A 22,679-nucleotide genomic window follows, 5' to 3' on the forward strand; every position below is an offset into this window, starting at 1 on the left:
AGTTAAATAACAACTGTTATATTTTATTAATTATATTTTTCAAAGATACTCTTTCTTTTATAAAATAAAATGATAATATATTAATTATTATATTGAATTTAATGATAAATGATCATTGGATAATAATATCTTCATCAAATAGAATGACGATTGGCTCGGTAACCATCATCACAAAGAACGTTACATTCAAAGAACTGACTGAATGGAACGGGAAAAACCCGTTGCTAACGCATGCGCGATATGGTGCTGTCTGAGACAGAGAGTGGTTTGTAGAGATTTTGTGATTCTGATCATATGATTCTCAGCTGATATGAACTTTACTTTTTTATTCTTTGAAAACACTGATTTAATCCATGTTTTTATAGTTATAGTTGAAAATGTGATATTGTGTATATAGCAATCTCTTTGATCATTTTACGTGATTCTTGAACATATATAAATAAATATTACACAAAAATAGGATATAAGAGTAGTTCGTTTATTACGGCAATGAAATTGTGATGGCATTTCTATCAACCTGTGCGGCTGCCCTCCTGCTAATTGAACCCCTACGCCCCTGGTCCATCTCATAGCTTCGTTCACCGTCAGGTTTCGTTACTTGGAATTTGGGATGTTAGAATACCATATTTTTTAACTTATCTATTGCTTTTTTATGTATATTTATTTTCATATTTGTTCATTGGATATTGTAGTTGTTCTGTTGAAATAATATCATACAGTTGAGTACCTCATCACCATTATTTGTCGGCACGTTTTAAGCCATTGCAAAGTGTCTTGGCCTATTTTGAGATAGTCCAGTCCACGTGAAGTGAAATTTTATTTCAATCAAAATTATGGCTGATAGTGCTAGTGAGAGTGACTCGAGCTCAATCGATGGTGGTCCAATAATGATGCCACCTTCTCCTGTGACCAGAGAGCAGCTACAAAAACGCATTGAATCTTTGCAGCAGCAAAACAGGGTTCTCAAAGTTGAACTAGAGACCTACAGATTGAGAGTTAAAGCTGTTCAAGAAGAAAACAGAGATTTACGACAAGCTTCTGTTAACATTGTAAGTAAACATTTTCTTTCTTATTTTTATTAAATAGAAGTAGCCTAAGCCTAATGTAAGCTATCTTCTACAATGACGTAGCACAAAGCTCTTAAGACCTATATTTTGTTTACTTTATCAACTTAATGCTTATCATGATTCTATTACAGGATCTACTGATAGGCCTAAGAGTTTTCAACTAATTCCATTAACATATTTTGTAGTATTCTTGAAAAATTCAAAAACATTTAACCTTATATAGAAATGACAGTAGGCTAAAATAGCGTTGTGTGTACATTTAATGTTTGATTTATTGATTATCGCTATAGCAAAATCGATAAGTTTATAGTCATTAATAGTGAGTCAATGAAAAGTTACAAACAATGCTCTTTATTGTTTTTTATTTTCAATGTTACTATCTATTCCAATCAAATTTATTCTTTGGTTTTTCTGTATAAGAAATATAGTCCAGGCAATGAATGCTCGAAAAAGAGTATACGGGGAAATGTTTGGAAGACAATTTTTGACCACGCAGTTCTGTTTAGGGTAGTAAAGAGGTGAACATATCAAAAGTCCCCATCCCTACCCCCTGTGCTAATGGGGTGGGAGTGGTTTAAAGGTACTATTTTTTGGTTTCTCGCATAAAACTCAAAAACTATGTAGCCCTCCTAAGGACTTGACTGTCATATGACAAATTAAAGCTTACATAATTTGCTACTATACTCATGCTACAACTTTTTTCATATTTCCTCTAGTTTTCCAGATATCCGCGCTTGAAGGTGTGACATTTTTGAAAAAACACGTTTGCCACAGATTTTTTTCTATTTTTTATATTTTAAAAACCTGTTGATTTAACAATTACACACCTCCAAGAGCAAATATCCCGTGAGCTGTTGGGATTATCACAAAATTCCATTGAACAAAAAGTGTAGAGAATTTATCAAGCTTCATTTTTGAATAGTTATTATGTCGGTTGAATTCATTGTTCTCAAGATATGAGCGTGGAAGCAAAACGCTGAAAATGCAACTTTTAAACCACCCTCATCCCCTAAGCACATGAGTTAGGAATTGGGACTTTTGATATGTTCTCCTCCCAACTAGTCTTAACAAAGCTCCAAAGTCAAAAATTTTGTATAAAACATTTCCTCCAAATTACTTATCATTGGTCTATTGTTGCAAAAATGGAGATATCACACTCAACACTAAAGCTGCTACAAAAGGTCTAGGGAAATCCGTAAAAGTGTGAAATTATACATCAAATTGAAGAGAATCTAATGCTCTAAAAGCTCATAATCAGCATGGATTTTTCCCATCGATTTTAAAAAGTTATAGGCCTAAGAGCAAAAATAGAAAAAAATCTGTGGCAAACGTGTTTCTTCAAAAATGTCACACCTTCAAGCGCGGATATCTCGAATACTAGAGGAGATATATGAAAAAGGTGTAGATTGAATATTGCAGCAAATTATGTAAGCTTTAATTTGTCATGACAGTCAAGTCCTTAGGATACATAGTTATTGAGTTTTATGCGAGAAACCAAACAATTGTACCTTTAAACCACCCCCACCCCCTCCATTAGCACATGGGGTAGGGGTGGGGACTTTTGATATGTTTACCTCCTTACTACCTTAAAGAGAACTGTGGGGTCAAAAATTGTCTTCCCAACATTTCCCTCTGTAACCTTTCCTTGACTGGACTAATAATTTAGGATCAATTATTATATATTTATATTTCTTTTGAATGCAGGCTTCAAGTGGAGAACAGGATACGATGCCAAAATTTACTTTTATACTGCCGTGTATACGTTAAGATAAGATATACTCTCTGTGAGCATGTCATTATTCCCTTGATTTGCATTTATTGAGGAAGAATTTCAGGGCACCTCCAGTTTAATGGCATGTCTCGTATTACACATTTCTGAAGCAGCTCCTGATTCCTCTTGATATACTACATCAGCGAGTACAATACAATATCGACTATACACTGAGTATCCTGAGGTCCCTAAATAGTGGCCTGGAGTTTCCCCTGAAGCTGGAAAATGACATTATCCTCACAGCCTTCTTCAATAGCGGCACATCTTGGCCAGCTGGTGCGTGACCCTACAAGAGCAGGCCATAGATGATGTAGCTGTGAAACAGTGAATGTTAGACTTAGAGGATATTTAACAGACCGGCCATATTACTACATAAATGAATATGTAAATGTACACACCTACATACACAGGAGAAAATCCTCAAAAAGCATGACGACTCCTGCAGCCTCAGGTCTGCTGGGAAGACGAATAGAGTAAAAGTAAGTAGTAAGGCCATGGTAAGTCTGTTTTGATCCACCACATATCTCAGCTTTCTGAGGAGGTACAAATCTCTGGATACTTGGTGCACATGGTGATTCCAGCTTAATCTCTCATCTATCCAGAATCCTAACAGGTTCACTGGATCTGATGCAAACCATATGCTTGTTTTCTCCTCATTTAGTTTCAGCTTGTTGGCAAGAAACCACAACTTAACTACTTCTGAGCCTGGCAGACTCTTCCCTTACCTGTCTCACAGTGGCACCTCTGGAAATTAAGGTGTTGTCATCTGAAACTGTGAGTTTTCAGCACTGCCCTCTAACTGCTTGAGAAGTCATTCATGAGGAATATGAACAACAGGGTGCCCAAAACCGAACCCTTTAGTACTTTATACTCCACACCTTCCAGTTATAAACTAGCGCCTCTCAGTTGGATCAACTGATTTCTATTCTCGAGATAGGATGTTACTGTCCTCAGGACCATGCCACCTAGGCCATATCTCTCCAGTTTGCCAATCGATGTGTTGTGTGGTCTGATCGCAATCGAAGACCTTGCTGAGGTCACACAATGTGAGGACAAGGAATTCGCCATCTTCAAAAGTTCTCTGGATGTTTTTTGTCAATGCCAGGAGAGCAGTTGTTGTGGATCGTCCGCTTCTGAATCCGTGTTGTGATGACAGTAGGCCATTTTCCTCGAAAAAGTTGGTCATCTGCATCTTCATCTCCGTCTCTATCACCTTTGAGAAGATAGAAACCATGGAGATTGGCCTCAAGTTCACAGGATTACTAGTTTCCTCTTTCTTGTGAATCGACCATATCCTCGCTGTCTTGAGAAAGTGTGGAAACCTTCCTGCTTTAAAACAGCTGTTAATGGCTGCCGCCATCGATTCAGCTATTTGTTTTGCTGTTGCCTTTAGCACAAAGGTTAAAATTTCATAGATATCCTGAGCTCTGGAGTTTTTCAGGCTTGAAACGATGTTGGTCACTCGTTCAGCACTCACCGGCTTCCAGTCCATCATCTGTTGTTGCGCCTGTCCTACATTGTTGATGGGAGCCATGGAGCCACGGTCAGGCAACTCGTGCAGGATGTTGTTTCACCACACTTCAAAGCTGTTTTACCTAACACACTAACAAAGTAATTGTTGAAGTCGTCCGGACTGAGAAGTGATTCCATTTTTGTGGTTTTCTTGTATTCATGATGTCCCAGGCTGCTTTGAAGCTGTTATCATCCGACATGACGATCTATGATGTGTACTTAATTTTCGCCAGGCCAACCTGAATCCTGTAGAATTTCTTGTTCAGGTACTGGTTAAATCAGTGCTTTTATCTTCAGGGGTCACTGGCTTGAGTATCATCAAACCACGGTTTATGAGCGTGAGTTCCATTAGCTTCCTTTTGCGTTCCATAAGCTTTAGTTCCCCTTCTGCTGTTTCTTGAATCTTTCCTTAACTTACTGTCCTTGGGAACTCGGTGTTGAAGACATTAAGGTTGTGCAAAGGCTAAAAATAAACTTTCTACTGGTGATATTTTTCAATGTTTTTCGATTTGTACATCGTCGTCAAGCTATCAAAATGAAATTTTTTCAGGAAAACATTTTTTTCCGATCAATACTTTTTGAGATATGAGCGCCTAAAGTTAAAAATGTTGGGACAGAACATTTCAAATTCTGTAAGAGATAAATCCATGAGATTTACAAGATAAATTGTTCGTGGTAATTTTGATTGAATAAAACAAAAATTTTCTGAAAATATCAATTTTTGAGAAAGTTATTCAATTCACTAAAAATAACCAAAAATAACTTTTAGTCGAGTTATTTTTGGTAAATTGAATAACTTTCTCAAAAATTGATATTTTCAAAAGATTATTATTTTATTCGATCAACAATACCGTGAAGAACTTATCCTATAAATCTCATGGATTTAAATCTTACCGAATTTGAAATGTTCTGTCCCAAAAAATTAAACTTTAAACGCTCATATCTCAAAAAGTATTGATCGGAAAAAAATGTTTTTCTGAGAAAACTTTTCCATTTTTATAGCTTGATAAGTTACAAATTGAAAAATATCACCAGTAGAAAGTTTATTTTTAGCCTTATCCAGCATGAACTCCTGCCTTTTGAGACCGGAGACCTCCATCCAGTCAATACATTCAAGCTTCCTGCAAAAAATTGGAATCCTTTCTTCTCTCACAGATATGGAGTAACTAATGTTAGTAGGAAGGCTGTTCGCGTGAATAAAAACGTGTTTAGCTATGTAAGTAATTAGAACATAATAAGTTTTATTTCTATTTTCAGCAAGCCAAAGCGGAGCAAGAAGAAGAATTTATCAGCAACACGTTAATGAAGAAAATTCATGCTCTGAAAAAAGAGAAAGAAACTCTAGCACATCATTATGAACAGGAGGAAGAATGTTTAACTAATGACCTCTCACGAAAACTTACACAGGTTTGGAAACAATTTAATCAAATAAATTCATAAGCTAACATTCATTTCAATTTAATCCTAAGATTCCATAAAATGCATAAGAAAGTCATATCTATTTTTATTTTAGATATTTAAAATTTTAAAATTGTTCAATGTTTCTAGCTTTCAGGGTCTTCTATTTTAATCTCCTTTTCTCTTATCTTAATTCCATTGTACTTGACAACCTATAGCACTCGGAATGACAATGTAACTATCACATATTGTTGAATAGTTTTGTTCAATTTGGAAAAAGAATGTACAATAAGTTACCTGTAAAAATAAAAGAACTTGAGATTAGACAGTTTAAAAATTGTATGTGAAAAATATTTCAATTGACTGCTGTCCTGATAACCTGCTGACTTGACAATGTAGGCTAATAAATTTTTTTACCTGTGATATATTGTTCTTTTTGAATTTGTTATTGTTTGTATGTTCTTTGACGATGTCTTACATTTGTTTTTAATGTTCTGACAATAAGTGAATCTTGAATCGATTCTACCTTCGAATTGTGTTTTCTCAGCTGAGACAAGAGAAATGCCGGCTCGAACAGACTCTAGAACAAGAGCAAGAGTGTCTGGTGAACAAGTTGATGCGCAAAATAGAGAAACTGGAAGCGGAGACTCTGGCCAAACAGACGAACCTGGAGCAACTGCGACGCGAGAAAGTGGAACTGGAGAATACACTCGAACAGGAGCAGGAGGCGCTTGTCAATCGCCTCTGGAAGCGCATGGACAAATTGGAAACTGAAAAAAGGTTTGAGCTACTTTTCATTTCAAATCAAATTTATTGCAATAGAATAGAACAATTATGTAGATTGAATGAATAGAAGATTATGTTATGTATACGATAGATACGAATATTACCTATCTTTGAGGTTAAGTGGTAGAGTGGACATTGCTGCCTAAACTTCGCCATGTCATCAAATAAACAAGTCATTCTATTCTATCTATATTATGGGTTACAATTCAAACGATTTTTAAGTGATTTAGTTTATTTATTGAAAAACGCTTATTTTCTAAGACTTTTATTTTCCATATTTAACACTCATATTACATTTTTTTGTTTCGATTTCTTCATTATCTCTGTATATTTTGTATTGTAGAGTATTTGTATTTTCTGCTAACGACGTGGTTAAGTAGTAGAGTGGTAGTTGGAGGTTTACTGTCCAAGCTTTGCCACGTCAACAAATGGAAAAGTCATTCTATTCTAATCATAATGAGTTTGTTTTTATGCTTATGAGTTGAGGACTGTCTGTGGGAGCCATATTACAGTTATCAGAATTGTAAATTTTCCATCAGAGATCAAAAACTATTTTGACATTGAGGAATGCGGTGACTCAGATGAATTATATTTGTTTGTTCGATTATGTACATATCTTGGAAGGGCAACAATTGCTTATTTCCAAAACTGTTTCCTATTCCAATTTATATTCAAAATGCGTGTTGAATTCTTTGATTGAACTATTTGGCTATACTAAAAGAATTATTCACAAAAATAAATAACTTAGAATAAGCTTCCAATATAAACATGAAGTAAACTTTCGATGCTATTAATTATTACGATGTTTGAGATGGAATATGATATTGGAATAAGATGTTTTGTCTTTTATCAATAATTTATTCTTCAAATCATTGATGAAATTGTCTGTCAGTCATACACTGTCAACATGCAACAAGTCATAGATTGTACTTGGAAAATAATAATGAGAACTATGGCCCTATTGCATGGATATTCTAACATTTAGATAATATGTCACCTGTCAAGAAAATCGTGTATAAAAAGTCTAAATGAACTGAATCGACTTTTGGCACTGTAAGAAAACTTGTATTTTGGCAATGTATTCAGGTTCATAGCCAGGAATAGGTATTGTTTTTATTCTATTTTCAAGTGAAAAATGTTTTCGACCTATTAAAGCAAAATAGTATTATTCTGAGATGGTAACTAGCAGAACAAATTGGGCATAATTACTAGATAATCAATAAATCTTTGCATTCAATATGTGCATTATTTTCTCGTCCTTTTTTCACATATTTATAAATTTATTAACAACATGCACCAGCACCAGAATTATGTTACCGTACAATGCAAATGCCAAAAACTCTGCTCTTTATCCCGAATTTAAGAAATAAATAGTTAAGAGAGATCATTTCAGGCTTCCAATCTCTCCTAGTGTATGGCTGTTTTTTATCTTTCCTGATCTATATACTTACTTACTACTCCCAGGGCCATATATATCTAAGGTGATATTTGGCCGCACCAAGAAACTGTCTCCATGTAGTTCGCTCCTCAGCATCATTTCTGTCGCTCCAAGCCAAGCCTCTCCATGTCAGTCTTAACCTGTTACCACCATCTCTGTCTGGGTCTCCCACGGGGTCTTCTTCCTGGAAGGTTGGGTGCTAAATATTTTCTCAGATTGGACTCTTCTCCTCTCCTGAGTACGTGCCCGGCCCATTGTAATCTACATCTTATCACGCTTACAATGTCTGTGTTATTGTAGACGTCTCTGATTCTCTTATTATGTTTCCTCCTCCATTCTCCCTGCTCGTACGTGGGCCCATATATCTTTCGCAGCACTTCATTTTCAAACACTATGAGCTTTTGTTCTTTCTTGGTCATTTTCCAAGTGTCAGACTCATAGGGTAGTACTGGACTTATATTTGTTTTCTGCATTGATTTTTATAAAATCAAATAATTTATTTACTAAAATTTTCTCAAAATCTAGTGAAATTTTACATTGAACAAAAAGATTTCCAGTCCACTGGCAGTTTGCTTGTGAAGACTAGAAAATTGAATGTACAATACATTCATCTCATTACCAACACTCAAGTAAAGCCTTGTATTAAATTCAGAAACATACTAAATTCAAATTGTTTTCATCTCAATTCAAAATGTATTTAATTTAATTATTCAGGAATACACAACTTTGAGCAAAATAACACAGGCTCAATCCCAAAACGGTTCCAATTCCAATTCATACGACAGTTCAATTCTAGTTTGGTTATGTGTTGACTTTTTTGAATCACACTCCAATTCACATCTTGTCTGACATGGTCCATGTATTCTGGAAAAAAATATTTATTACCAATAAAATATTTATCTATTTACAATCCAGAACATACAAAAACACAGATATTCAATTGAAAATCGATGAGCATAATTCAGTAAGAAATGTTGAATGGTTTATTTATTGCGATGATGTTTGATTGCAGGATGCTGCAAATACAGCTGGACCAACCGGTGTCGGATCCGGCGTCGCCCAGGGAGATCAGCAACGGGGGTGACACGGCCACCAACCTCAGCACTCACATTCAGACGCTAAGAGGCGAGGTGTCCCGGCTCAGGAAGCAGTTGGCCAACACCCAGCAAGAGCGTCAGTCATATTTACTAGAAAACATAATAGAAAAAATGCTTTAAACATTCTGATCGCAGCAAAACATTTCCAAAACAACCGTTACTGGCCAAAATAACTTAGCACCACTTTCTTTAGTTTTAGATAAAAAGGCGTGCTAAGTTACTTTTTAACTCAAGGTCGTCGTAGATACGGTCTTTACGGGCCTATTAAACGGTCAAATACTTGCTCAACCGTCATTGATAATGTATTAGGTAATCCTTCATCAATTATTGTATAATCAAACACGGGTTCAATAGAGGATTTACAGTAAGATCGTTGATCTTTGAACATGTAATGGAACCCTTTGAACTCGATTCAGATCTTTCTTATCGATTTATCTATACACCTTGGATTCAGATGAATTATTAAAAATAATAGTATTGGTTCAAAATTATCACAAATTATCTTTGATTTGTGTATCAGGAGTTATAATCATGTGTACTTTTCGCATAGGTCGCTTGTGCTATTCTTTCTTACCATCCGGCTTTTCTTACCATTGGCATGTATTCCAACCTCAAAGTGGAAGTTTTATGTTTCTCAATTTGAAGCTCAGTTTTTGCAGAAATGTCTCCCGGCTACATAGGTCAAAGAAGTTATTGACTTTTTGGATGTTTCTAATTCTTTTATTGACCTATGAGTGCATATGCATATATATTACCATCCGGCGCTACAGTCCATCGTGAACTTTGGCCCCCATCACCAAGCCTCTCCACCAATCTCTATCCTCCATCCTAGTTTTCCATCCTCTCCTACCCATGATGTTCTGGTCCTCCGTCACGTCATCCAGCCATCTTTTTTTGGCCTACCCTGTCTTCTTGAAAACAACCTCTCCTTGTAAACAACTTTTGGCAGCCGTGTGCTCTCCATCTTCCGACATGCCCCAGCTACCTGAGTCTCTGTGACTTTATGACTCTGACAATGTCCTCATTCCCCAATCTCATTGTTCTTCCGTCTTCGTCAATTCCTCACAAGTCCCAAAATGCTTGTGTTATTCTATTTTTATAAAATATTTTGTTTATGAAAGTTTATTAGATCTCAAAAGTTTTATTAAGGCTGTTCGGTACCTTTTTTTTTAAATTGGATTATCTTTTTCAATGCAATTGTTAAGATTATTATAAGAGTGAGAAAAAGTGGCAACTGAAATTTTCAAGTGGTATAATAAGCGAGTTATGGGCTCTTGAAGTTTTGAACTCTGTTTTCTTTCCAGATCATAAACGGTTTCGAATTTTCCATTGGAGTTTTTTTTAATACATTCAGTATATCATTGGCTTTGTTCTAATATGCGTTTTTTCGCGATTCATGCCAAAATAAACAAGTTATCGAATTTACAAAAAAATGTTACTTTTCTATTTATGAACGATATGGGGAATAAATTTTTTTAGTTTAGAAAGATACATTTTTTGAATTTTTAAGGTAAGTTCTGTAAATATAGTCGAAACCGTTTATGATCTGCAAAGAAAACTGAGTTAGCACTTTAACGACCCATAACTCGCTTATTAGACCACTTAAAAATTTCAGTTGCCACTTTTTCTCACTCTTGTAATGATCTTAACAATTATATTGAAAAATATTATCCAATTTAAATAATAAAAAGTGTTAACAATTTGATTTCCATCATAGGCGCTACGCGGAGCACAAGTTCGACTCCTTCCAAGCGTTCTTAACGTCTATCACTATTTCTATTGATAATAGGAAGTGGAAGGAATATTTGAAGAATTGTGAATGGCTATAAACTTTATTTTTCTTAACTGTAGAAATCAGGAAGATTAAACGTTTTGTATTTTTTTTAGTTTCTTGTTTCCTGTTGTGTTGATTATCATTTGATAAATATGAATGAATCATAATTTACTATTCTGTGTGAAAATAGTGTTGGAAACGTCTGTTTCTGATAATGTCTACAAGTGTTTTTATTAAATTTGTGTTCTATTTTAGATACCGAGAAAATGGAGCGATATGCCAAAGAAGAGAAGCACATCAAAGAGGAGAACATGCGACTGCAAAAGAAGCTGCAGATTGAAGTCGAGCGTAGAGAGGCCCTCTGCCGACATTTGTCCGAATCAGAAAGCAGGTAATTTAATCATGTTCACTTCATTATTGTATATAATTTATGATAGATGTTCTGAAGATAGTTGAACGTTTTCTCAAAGATTTTGGACTATTTGCTATTTGTGTTGGAATTGTTACGAATACCCCTAAACGTTGATCAGAAAACAGGATAAATGATAAATGGTATCATTTACCCTCACTGAGAGAATGAAAAGAAATTGGAAGAAATCAACAGATGCTGCCACTATTCAAATTTTTGTAAATTTTCATGCTCTTGGATAGTACTAAACGTTTTTTTTTCTTGGCAAGCTTTTGCAACTTAGAGTCGATTCTCGCATCCCCTTTGTCATCGCTCCTTATCTCTCCAGTCATCCTTCCGCAAACCTCTGCATTCCAACTCTTTTCCAACATTGGCTATTCATATTTTTCTTGTCTTGATCTACCTCGTTTTTAATGCTGGTTTGGAGTCCGTTCAAAGACTCAATGGTATTTTCTCCGTATTCATTCGGCCTAGGTGGCCATACTCAATTCCTAACTTTATCCAATATTGATAGACCGGCGTATTTCCTCCAATACATTATTTCCGCGGCACGTAATTTTGCAGAATATATTTGATCCATGACCCACACCTCAGATCCATTCGTCAATATTGGCACTATCATAGCCTGATATATGTTTGTTTTTGTTAACGTTTTACTCTACAGAATTGGATGCAATGCTTTGATAATGTTTTTTTTCCTTTCCGTATTTTCCTTGAAATATCTTCATTGTCCCTACCATCTTCATTTATTGTAACGCCCAAGTAAATAAAGATAATGCTTGACCATTTTTATAACTCCAAAATCTGTCTTTATGTCTTGTCCCATGTATATTTTATCTTCCTATTATTTTTTCGTTAATTCATGTTCCCAAACATATCTGTATGCTACTAAACTATAAGTATTTAACACTTCAAAATTTTGCCATGACAACCCATGGATAAAATCCTTATAATTACAGTATTGATAATTATTAAATATAATTGATTGATTGGTCAATAATACAAGCATAGACTCTATTCAGTATTTTGTATCCCTAATACACTCACATTGAAGGTAGAGATCATCACATTTAACCATCTTTATTCTCAAGTTTTTTCGTTTGCATTTTTTAAAGTTATTCATGTGCATTAATTAGATTAATAGATGAATTTGAATGTTGACAGCCTTGAAATGGAAGAAGAGCGTCAATACAATGAGGCCGCCTTATCTGGAGCGAATCTTAGGAACTGTGTAGTGTCTAGTCCAGTACCATACAATCCATCACCCAGTTCATCTAGACCACTTAGTCCAGGCGGTGAGTAAACAATCTGCTTACTTCAGAAACAAAAATTTATCTATTGATATACTTTACTCTAGATTGAAAACCACAATTTTTAATACAAAGTAAAAATAATTATTATTCTCAATCATTGATTCCTGATAGGTTTTATCTATTGTTTATTGGTCATCATATTATCACATTATACACCATCAGATAATACTATAGACTCTACAGGTTGATTTTGATTATTTTAAAGTTTGATTTTGTGAGTTTTCAAATGTGAAATTCGTTTTTGTTGTAGGTTTAGGTCATAGTCGTGATGGTTGCCTGTCGTCATCTCTACCTCGGTGCTACGCCTGTGGCCAAGCCACTGTCAATTATCCACCTCATGCCAATTTCGGCCCAGTCCATTATATGTCAAATAGTTCCAATACTTCCAATATGGGCCTTGGTGTAAGTAACACACTAAACATATTTCACTTTTTAATATTAATTTTCCAATCTATAGTGCATTGAAATAGATTATAGCCTTGATACCCTCTCTGTTTAAAGAAGGCTATTCGACCAAATCTATTTCAAATCAAATTAATTTTATTTTGCCAAAAACTTCAATAAAAAATGCAATATGACAGTATGCAATAATGTACGAATATACAGAGTGGGTGAAAAGTTCCTTATATTCTTGACCCTTATTGTATAAATAGATGCCTTAGAGATGGAACATTTCCAGAAGTACTCAAAATTTCTAGAGTTGTCCCCGTTTATAAGAAGGGTCCTAAAGACAATCCAGGTAGCTATCGACCTATGTAATATGTTTTCAACATTTCATTTTGACAAGAATTTGGGAGTTAACCAAGTTAGAGCCGTTTGCATAGTATAGATTGCTAAACTCGATTAAGTTAATCGATTTTAAGATAATCTGAAAGCTTAAACTTGAATCGGTTTTCTCAGTGCATTTACCAATCCAATTTAAGTTAAACTAGTTTAGCGTTAGGTTGGTAATAGAATGTCATCGTTTATAATATCAGGAAGGTTAATTTTTACAGGAAATTTGTTATTTGTTTACAAACCATCAGTAATTTGAGGTTATGTAGCTACTATTTCCTCGTTCAAAATCCACAGAGCTGTAAGCTGTACGGTAATAAAAGTGGAAAGCGATCAATTCTTCAAAAAATGATGAAATGCTATATTACTATTAGAAACAAACTTATAATTAGTTGGTACCAAAAAATATATTCTAGACTGTAAGATAAAAACCTTATTTTGTTATTTAAATCTACTACTGTCTTCCTCGTTTATTAGAAATATCTCAGTTATGTGTTATTAAAAACATGTTTTCTAATCAAAGACCACTAATAAAAATTGTCTTATTTTCTATCAAGTGGTTTATTTAATCAAATACTAAATAATTGGCACTTGCTTTACTCAAGTAAACCCGTTAAAAAATTCTCTATCCCAGAAATTTAAATGGTTCGTTTTTCGCCCAATTTTTCTCATTCCAAAATTTCTTAGCAGTCATCTTATCAATCGCATTAAAAACTTCTATCAATTCCTCCATTATAATTATTTTTACATTCAAATAATGATTCACTATAACTTAAATAATTATTATCGTCTACAGAAGCATTAAAAACAACCATCGAAAAATAATTTACTATTTGTTTTCCCATCAAATCTTACAGATGTCTAGTTAATCCAAATTATTTGGTTTAAACCTCCTGTTTTGGAGGTTTAAACTTTCCCAGAGTTTAAATTCAATAGAGAGTTTAAACTGATACTGCGCAAACGGAATTTTAGTTTAAACAAAAAAAAAACAGATTTGGTTTAAGCTTTAGCTTAAACTTACACTGTGCAAACGGCTCTTAGAGTTGATTTATAACGATATTGATATCATACTGTCAACATTTGTTGAATGGAAAGATTTGATGGCATTTATAAGAAATGCTGAGAGATTGAAGTGAATCCCACTATAGGTGACATTTTTTAAGATCTTATCGTGTTCCTAAGTCTATGGAAATTTTTCAGGAATTCAGCAAATCAAACTTGAGATGTATAAAGCCGTTTTCATTTCCTCTCATGTAGACAACATTGCTGTATACGTACATACTAGCAAGGGTTATAATACCTAATCTTTTGAAAGTCCATAAGCTTAATTGGATTCCGGTCCATAAATCACCGTACTTGCTGAAGAGCTGTTCTTAATTCTTCTTCTCTCTCGAGATTCAATGGGTTTGTTCTGGAAACACGGTAAATGGTAAATTGTTTCAGTTTCAGTGGTAAATTGTTCCATGTCATGAGACTGGTGCAAAACTACTTCTTGTTCCCATGAACGCCACTTCAAAATCTTTGGTTCAAACTTTTGGCGCGCACTTTTGAAGATGATTGCTACCAAAGTGTGTCGTCTACTAGGCCTAGCTGCGTAAATGATCAAAGGCAGCTTTACAAACATAACGTCCAGAGTAGTGTGTACTACTTCCACTTTCATCAATCTCAAATATTCAAAGACGAAATCATTTCAAGAATGGTTATCAAAGCCACCAGCTGATTAAATTCAGTTTAAACTTTGACTGTGCAAACGGCCCTTACTGTCAAAATGGCTCCCATGGTATGCGGAACTTTTTATCGGTAGTCACAATTTACCGTGTTCCCAGAGCGTGCTCATTGATTGAACTTTTGACTCATCATTTATTATAAATGATTACCTGAACAACTCATCTCTAGTTTTATCTATCCAACTTGATAAATTGATTGATTGATTGATTGTAGGTTCACCACCAGAGACCAGGTCAGCGACCGTCTGAGAGGTTCATCAAGCCAGCCATACCTCCCGCCGCACCCACTTCCCCCTCCCCTGCCTCACCCGCTTCTCCTATGGACACCACCAAATGTTAGAACTACCGGTGAGTAGCCATCTAGTATAGAGTGACCAATAAAGAACGCAGCCCTTGGGTTGTTGATTAAATCATTATATACTTGACATTTTACAATATTTTCCATTAAAATAGAAAGTGTATTTCCTGCAGTTGATTGTTGACTTTCAATTATTAATGATTGTAAAATTCCAAGTAATAACGATTTTGTTGAGAATTTGAATGTTGTTCTTTATGGGACACTATTTATACGTTAGTGAGTCAATTATTATGTGCAAAATTTTGTTCAATTTTGCAGTACTGTTGTTTGCGTTGATTATTCATACTTTTTCTTTATGTTTATACCTCTGCAAATTCTTTTTTTTCCGGATGATACCCACACTAGCTTTTTGCTTCTGCGTGGGTTATGGAAAGTTCGTTGGTGAATTGGTGAGATGATCAAACGTCCATGCCATCGGCGGGATCCGAACCCACGAACCAGGTGGTGCTAGCAGACCGAAGTTTGTAACGCTCCTTACCACTAGACCAACCCGGCTGGCAAGTTTCAAGCTGCTAGTCTTAGGCTCTGTTTCTAGGACACATCAAATCCAATGGGCCAATGAACCTATAGATTTAATTTAAGTTGAATAGTCCATTAGATATAATAAGTGTCCTAGAAACTGGGCATAATTCCATCACTGCTGTTGTGCTGTTAATCATGGCTGCTCTACTTTTCTGTTGCATCGAGGAAGTCCATCGTTTAGTGTTTTTTTTTATGTTAGGTGTGTCAGGGGCCAAAATTCATTCACAACCATAACGTAATTTAGAGAATTTTTGCTACAACGGAGTGTCTACAGATGAATATCGGACCTTCAAGCTGGATTGCCACACACCAGTGACAGTGAAAGTGATCGGCACAGTAAAAATATAATTTCCATAAGTTTTGATTGGACTGTTCCCACTCAGCACGTCTGAGTATGAATAATCATTCATCGAAACATTCGATTATGAATAATCCAATGGAACTTATGGGAAAATGGGATTAATATTCTCACCGTACCGGTCGCTTCCACTGTCACTAGTGTATGGCAATCCAGCTTGATACACCCTCCGGTCACTAGAACGGATTACTTAACTGAACGCAATTGAACAAAGCATGCATTATTATCTCAAGTAACATTACTGCCAACATAAACAAAAAAATACCCAATTCGCGGAAAATAATTTAAATGATGCCAATCCGTGTGCAATCTTTCTTTGGCCGGAGATCTTTTTCATGTTGCCGATAATTTCATGAACTGAAATATAAGATTGTTTCACTTGAAATAATAACGCCATAACTTCGATGATCTAATTACTAATAAGTATATACTGTATCATTTTGATTTGATTCCACAAATCCTGGTACATCAGAATAGGCGGGATATGATGAGCTGAGCGTTGAAACTTGGATATTGTATGAAAAAACTAGCGGAACAAGATAATTGTTATTATCACATCATTTAATAGTTTGTAGAATATTGTAGAAAGCTGGTTAGGCTGCTCAGTGTCTTTTTTTGAAGAGGTCTTGAAAACTCTGGTCAACATTACTTCTAGAGAAAAGAATATTAAAGGATAGAGAAGTGAGGTGAATCTTCCCATTTACTTGAGAACTGATTCGATTGTATTGTGTTTTTCAGGATACTAAAGGATAGAGAAGTGAGGTGAATCTTCCCATTTACTTGAGAACTGATTCGATTGTATTGTGTTTTTCAGGATACTTAGAGAGAAATACTTTGTTGCCTGTGCATTCAATGGTCGGAGGTGGAACTGTGCTTATTAGTAAGTTTGACTTATTTAAATTCATCCATCATTATTTGGCAGGATGGTAAATGTTGTGATTACAAGACACCATCGTTTTCATTGATTCATCAAACTAAAAGATTTAGTCTTGAATGGATGAAGTAAGTGCATATACAGAGAGGGGCAGAGCCGATTGACGAGTTTGGAAGGGTTATAAGTAATGAACCGTTAAACTTAGAAAAAAATCTGTAATGGGTTCAATTTAGTTTGAAATATTGTTTAAATTGTTAATTTTTTTGGAAATTATATCAGATAAATGGCGACCATAAGAAGCAATACACTGATATAGCGTATTTTAGAAGTTTTAGAACGCATTTTGGCACACTGCGATTGGTGATCTCTTCTCCTGATTAGCTCCTTTAGTTCTTCCAAAGTGTGTGAGGGATCTTTGAAAACTTTATTTTTGAGGTAATCTCATAGATAAAATTTCATATGCTTCTAAATCGGGTGAATGTGCTGGCCATAGTTCTTTCAGAATTGCTACATTACCGTCAATGTCACCTCCCAGCGTTATGTGACAATGTTACAAATGTTTCTGAGCCCCAAATTGGAAGAACTTGCTGAGGAACATGACTTGGGAGAAATATGGTTTAGCAGGATGAAGCTACAGCCCAGACAGGGCGCATTTCAATGAATGTGTTGAGACAAATGTTCCCAGGGCGGCTTATCTCACTAAGGGTGGACTTGAAGTGTCCGGCACGCTCACCCGATTTAAGCATATGAGATCCTTTTCTATGGGGTTACCTCAGAAATAAAGTTTTCAAAGATCGCTCACACACTTTGGAAGAACTAAAGGAGCTAATCAGGAGAAGAGATCCAGGCCTTACCAATCGCAGTGTGCCAAAATGCGTTCTAAAACTTCTAAAATACGCTACATCAATGTATAGCTGCTTAAGGCCGCCATTTATCTGATATAATTTCCAAAAACTATATTTCAAACTGAATTGAACCCATTAAAGATTTTTTCCAAGTTGAACGGTTCATTACTTATTTATAACCCTTCCAAACTCGTCAATCGGCTCTGTCCCACTCTGTATGTTCTCATTGGTCATGTATTTTACCTGCGGTTTTGGTATTGGAGTTATAGCTATTTTCAATTCAATTCTTTATTGCCAAAATTTAACAACGCAACAAATAAAGGGTTAATAAATCAAACACTTATCACAAGAAAATAAAATAAAATTAACCACCCAGAACTAAAAAACTAAGAATTGTTTCAGGCACCACCAGCAAAATAAAAGTCTTTGACCGCTGGTGGGAGTCGCAAAGAAGACCGATTCAAAATAAATACTAAAAATGACACAATACAAAATCAAGTTGATGACAAGAAAAGCTATTTCATATCACTGCAAAAAAACAAAAGAGTAATAAAAAATGTTGAGAGAGAAAATACAAATAAGATTTTCTAATAGGAAAAACTGAAACAAAACAGAGATCAAATGAAAAATATGATTACCATTCAGGTCTTAGGAATTACAAAAAATAAAATAGAGATTGCTTTAAAAAATATATAAATATAGGCTATATATTACCACCATTCAGGACCCAGGGAAAAGAAATACTTTTCCTTAATCCAAGCCTCTATTCCCTTCAAATCTACTCTTTGATGAATATCAAATGGAATCATATTAATAAATCTAGAGCTCATATACATCAACTGTCTTCTTAACATGCTCAACTTAGAATCTTGAACAACATACCTCAGCGAACTGTCTAGTCTTAAGTTGTAAAATGCTCTATCAATCCTACAGAATTTATCTTTATTTTTAACTATATGTTTGAGGAGTCTCTTGAAATAAAGTTGTCTTCTGTAAAATCTTTGAAATCAACAAATAGAGATTCACTTGTATACAACGTGGATTTATTTATTATTATTAAACGAAAATCCAAATTAAATGCTGCAATTCACCCCGAAGACTTCTGCTGAGTAAACAGCTTGATGGAAAATCGATGAGCGCTACTATTTAAAAATCATTTGTCAGCACGGGAATTATTTAATATTGTTTTTATTATACACTTTAGAATTATGAATAAATCACTAATGTGGATATCATAGGCCCCACCCCAAACGACTATACCATACTGTATTAACGATTGTACAAAAGCAAAATATCTCATTTTAAGGTACTCTAGATTTAAGATTTTTTTAATATTATTTATTATTTTATTTATTTCTTTTTCAAGAACACTACAAAATTCTAAATAGTAACCTTTGTTTATATTATTTTTCAGATGTACATTGGAGAGCAGCTCAATCATCAAGAGGCAGCCATACTGTATTTTGTGTGAATGACTACAACTTGCGATTGATGGGTGAAATTTGATTTTAAATCTACTGACCTTACAAATCACTTTTCCATATCAAAAGTTGTCTCCTGTGATTTTGCAATATATTCATTGCGATCTCTTCTATAAAAAATGCTCTTAACACAATTGATTAACCAGCTCTTCATTTTGGCACAATTTATCAATCGATATTTCAATGTTCAATTCATTCAATAATAATCAGCTAGAGATGTACAGTATATTACAAACTAACCATTCTAATTATTATTGTTTCCAAGCATTTTAAAGCTATAAATTTTGATCTAGTCTTTAAGTTAACATTCTTATTCGTATGATACAATGAATTAGGATTTATCAATTAGAGTGTGATGATTTGCGCAGAGTGTATATGATAGGGAGCAACTATGATTCTGTTGCTTGAAAATAGAGGTTGTCATAATTTATGGAATAGATCATATTCAGGTGAAGTTTTTCTTTCAATTTTCTTTATTATTTCAATGAAGATGTATCTGAAACATTAAGGACCTTCAACAACTTTTTTTTAAAACTTGGTCATTTTTCACACTCTTGCGCTGATATCAATATTAAAAATGCTATTTCAAGTGCTCTGTGATGTAATGAATTATTTGTTCTGGTTGTATTAGAAATTAATGAAGAAAAATAATCTATTTGGTTGGTATGTCGTATTTTGATCAACTGAAGAAATACAGAGTGATTATAAAAGGACTTTACAACTTTGAAAGCACATACATATTTATTGGAATAACTAACAGAATTGAGAAAGGTGTCATTTTGTTACTAAACACTTCAAGTTTAAGGTTTGGGAGTTATTTTGGTTTGATGTGACAGCCGTTGGGAAAGTGACATACATCCCACCGATAATTGATTTCTTGCCAGTCGAGCTACACTCGTACCAGCATATCAGGTGTAACTTGTGCAATCTGTAGCGATCCGAATGTGATCCGATTTCGGAGGTCATTAAGATTGGCTGGTAGAGGCGAAACATGAACCTCATCCTTAATGAAACCCCACTGGAGAAGAAATTCAGGTGAGTGAGGGGGCCTTGCAATTCGCCCTGCATGGTAAATCCAGCGAAGTTGAAAGCAATTGTCTAGAAAATCCCGAACTTTTCCGTGGGGAAGAGCTGGTTCACCGTCAGGCTGAAAGTAAGAGAGCACTTGTTCATCTTGTTCAGCATGACGGTGCACCACCTCATTTCCATGGAGAAGTTTGGGATTTTCTAGACATTCGCTTTCAACTTTGCTGGATTTACCATGCAGGGCCAATTGCATAACCACCTCGCTCACCGGATTTAGCATCGATGGATTTCTTCCTGTGGGGTTTCATTAAGGATAATGTTCATGTTCAGCCTCTACCAGACAATCTTAATGACCTTCGAAAACGGATCGCTACAGATTGCACAAGTTACACCTGATATGCTGGTACGAGTGTAGCTCGACTGGCAAGAAATCGATTATCGGTGGGATGTATGTCGCATTACCAACGGTTGTCACATCGAACCAAAATAACACCCACACCTTAAACTTGAAAGTGTTTTGTAACAAAATGACACCTTTCTCAATTCTGTAAGTTATTTCAATAAATATTTATGTGCTTTCAAAGTTGTAAAGTCATTTTATAATCACTCTGTATATTACTTTTATACCATTTATTATTCACAACTGAAATTTTGTTTTCCAAAATACTGTATATTACTTGAATTTATTACAATTCTGTATTGCGAGATACTATGTTTTCAATCATGTTTTCCATGACGAAATATCTGTTGAAAATAATTATTTATTATGTCCTATATTTCACTTGAAATGCTTTAGTTTTCTCACTTAATTGTCCTTCTCTCTTAGGATGCATTTAGTTTTCAACTAGCGGCAGGTTTTCAAATAAAAACTATTATTTTCAAGGAGGAGGAGAGCTTCTTTTCATTCGATAATTTTCAATATAAGTGTTCACATTAAAAATGCCTTTTACAATTATAAAATTATTGTTGCAATGATATCTATTTTTGGAATACAGCCCACTAATAATTATTATCTGGTATCTTTCATTGTTGCTAATAATATAGCTATCAAATATTATAGTGAGAAATAAATAAACTTCGTTTTTTCTATAATACAATATTGTATGTTATTCTATTTGATTTGTGTTCTTATACTGTATAATATCATAAGTTATTCATTTTCCGTTTTCAATCCTATTTATTTTTGGCACTACTTTTAATTTTATGTGTAAGTTACAGGGAAAAATTGTATTATTTGAACTTGATTGAGTTATGCAAGTACTGTACTTTGTTTATTGCATTAAAAATTGTAAATGGTTTGATCTACATTCCTGTATTATATTTGCTATATTCGAGTTTTCTTGGAAAATATTCAATTGTTGACAGATTATGGGAGTTCTATATTTAAGTGTTTTCATGGATAGCTGTTGAAACGCCTATCAAAATATGGCGAAAATCTCAATTTTTCATTCAATAAATTGGGCTTAACTATTTATGGTGTTCATTTATTCAATTTTCTCCTATTTCTACTTGCTTGCTTCTACTTTCGTGTAGAAAAAACCTCTTCCCACACACTATATAGTTGCACATTGATTTGGCCACCAGATTTTGGTGAAGACTCATAGGTTGCCAGATCGACCCAGCTCATTTTAGACACGTACACTTGATACTTACTTAACCACTGGTATCCCGGGCAGGTTCACCACTAGGGCACCAGAGTACGGTATATCAGTAGCTGCCGACCTTGCCGTGTTTAATCTGCTGTTCTGCCCGTACGTCTATTACATTGGGGCACCAGAAGAATGACACCAAGTGTCCAAGAGAATTGCGAGGTATCAATTTTTCAGTATGGTTTGGTCATTACACTAGAGTCGCCAGCAGAGACACCAGTTTCTGGCGACCGAGTGGTGTTTCACTTGTGTGACCACTAACTTTGTGTCCCACCAATGGCCGAGCCTGTGGTGGGCTGTTATTCACATTTCGCCAAATCGCTGGTCTTTTTGCCATCCACACTGCAATGGTTGAAGGTTGACAAGAATGTCAGAGTGTGAATGCTATATAAATGGGATATATTTGTCGTAGCTCGGCTGTCCATTTTTTCCTTCGATCGTCTCGCCTCGAAAAAATTTGAGCAAAGGCGTATCGTCTCGCCTCGAAAAAATTTGAGCAA

At 34.9% G+C, this 22,679-nt stretch overlaps 1 protein-coding gene across 1 annotated transcript; it reads left to right on the forward strand.

Annotated features, from left to right (window-relative positions):
- The first annotated feature begins 326 nt into the window (after positions 1–326).
- On the forward strand, positions 327–21,624 carry LOC111053192 (coiled-coil domain-containing protein 6). The gene is made up of 10 exons (XM_022340045.2): positions 327–1,049; positions 5,608–5,757; positions 6,296–6,528; positions 8,985–9,145; positions 11,099–11,234; positions 12,417–12,547; positions 12,816–12,967; positions 15,281–15,414; positions 17,119–17,184; positions 19,438–21,624. The coding sequence occupies exons 1-8, from the start codon at positions 834–836 to the stop codon at positions 15,404–15,406; spliced, it is 1,305 nt and encodes a 434-aa protein (XP_022195737.1). The 5' UTR covers positions 327–833; the 3' UTR covers positions 15,407–15,414; positions 17,119–17,184; positions 19,438–21,624.
- Positions 21,625–22,679: the final 1,055 nt, after the last annotated feature.

Source organism: Nilaparvata lugens, chromosome 11 (genome assembly GCF_014356525.2).
Source record: "Nilaparvata lugens isolate BPH chromosome 11, ASM1435652v1, whole genome shotgun sequence".
Classification (NCBI taxonomy): domain Eukaryota; kingdom Metazoa; phylum Arthropoda; class Insecta; order Hemiptera; family Delphacidae; genus Nilaparvata; species Nilaparvata lugens.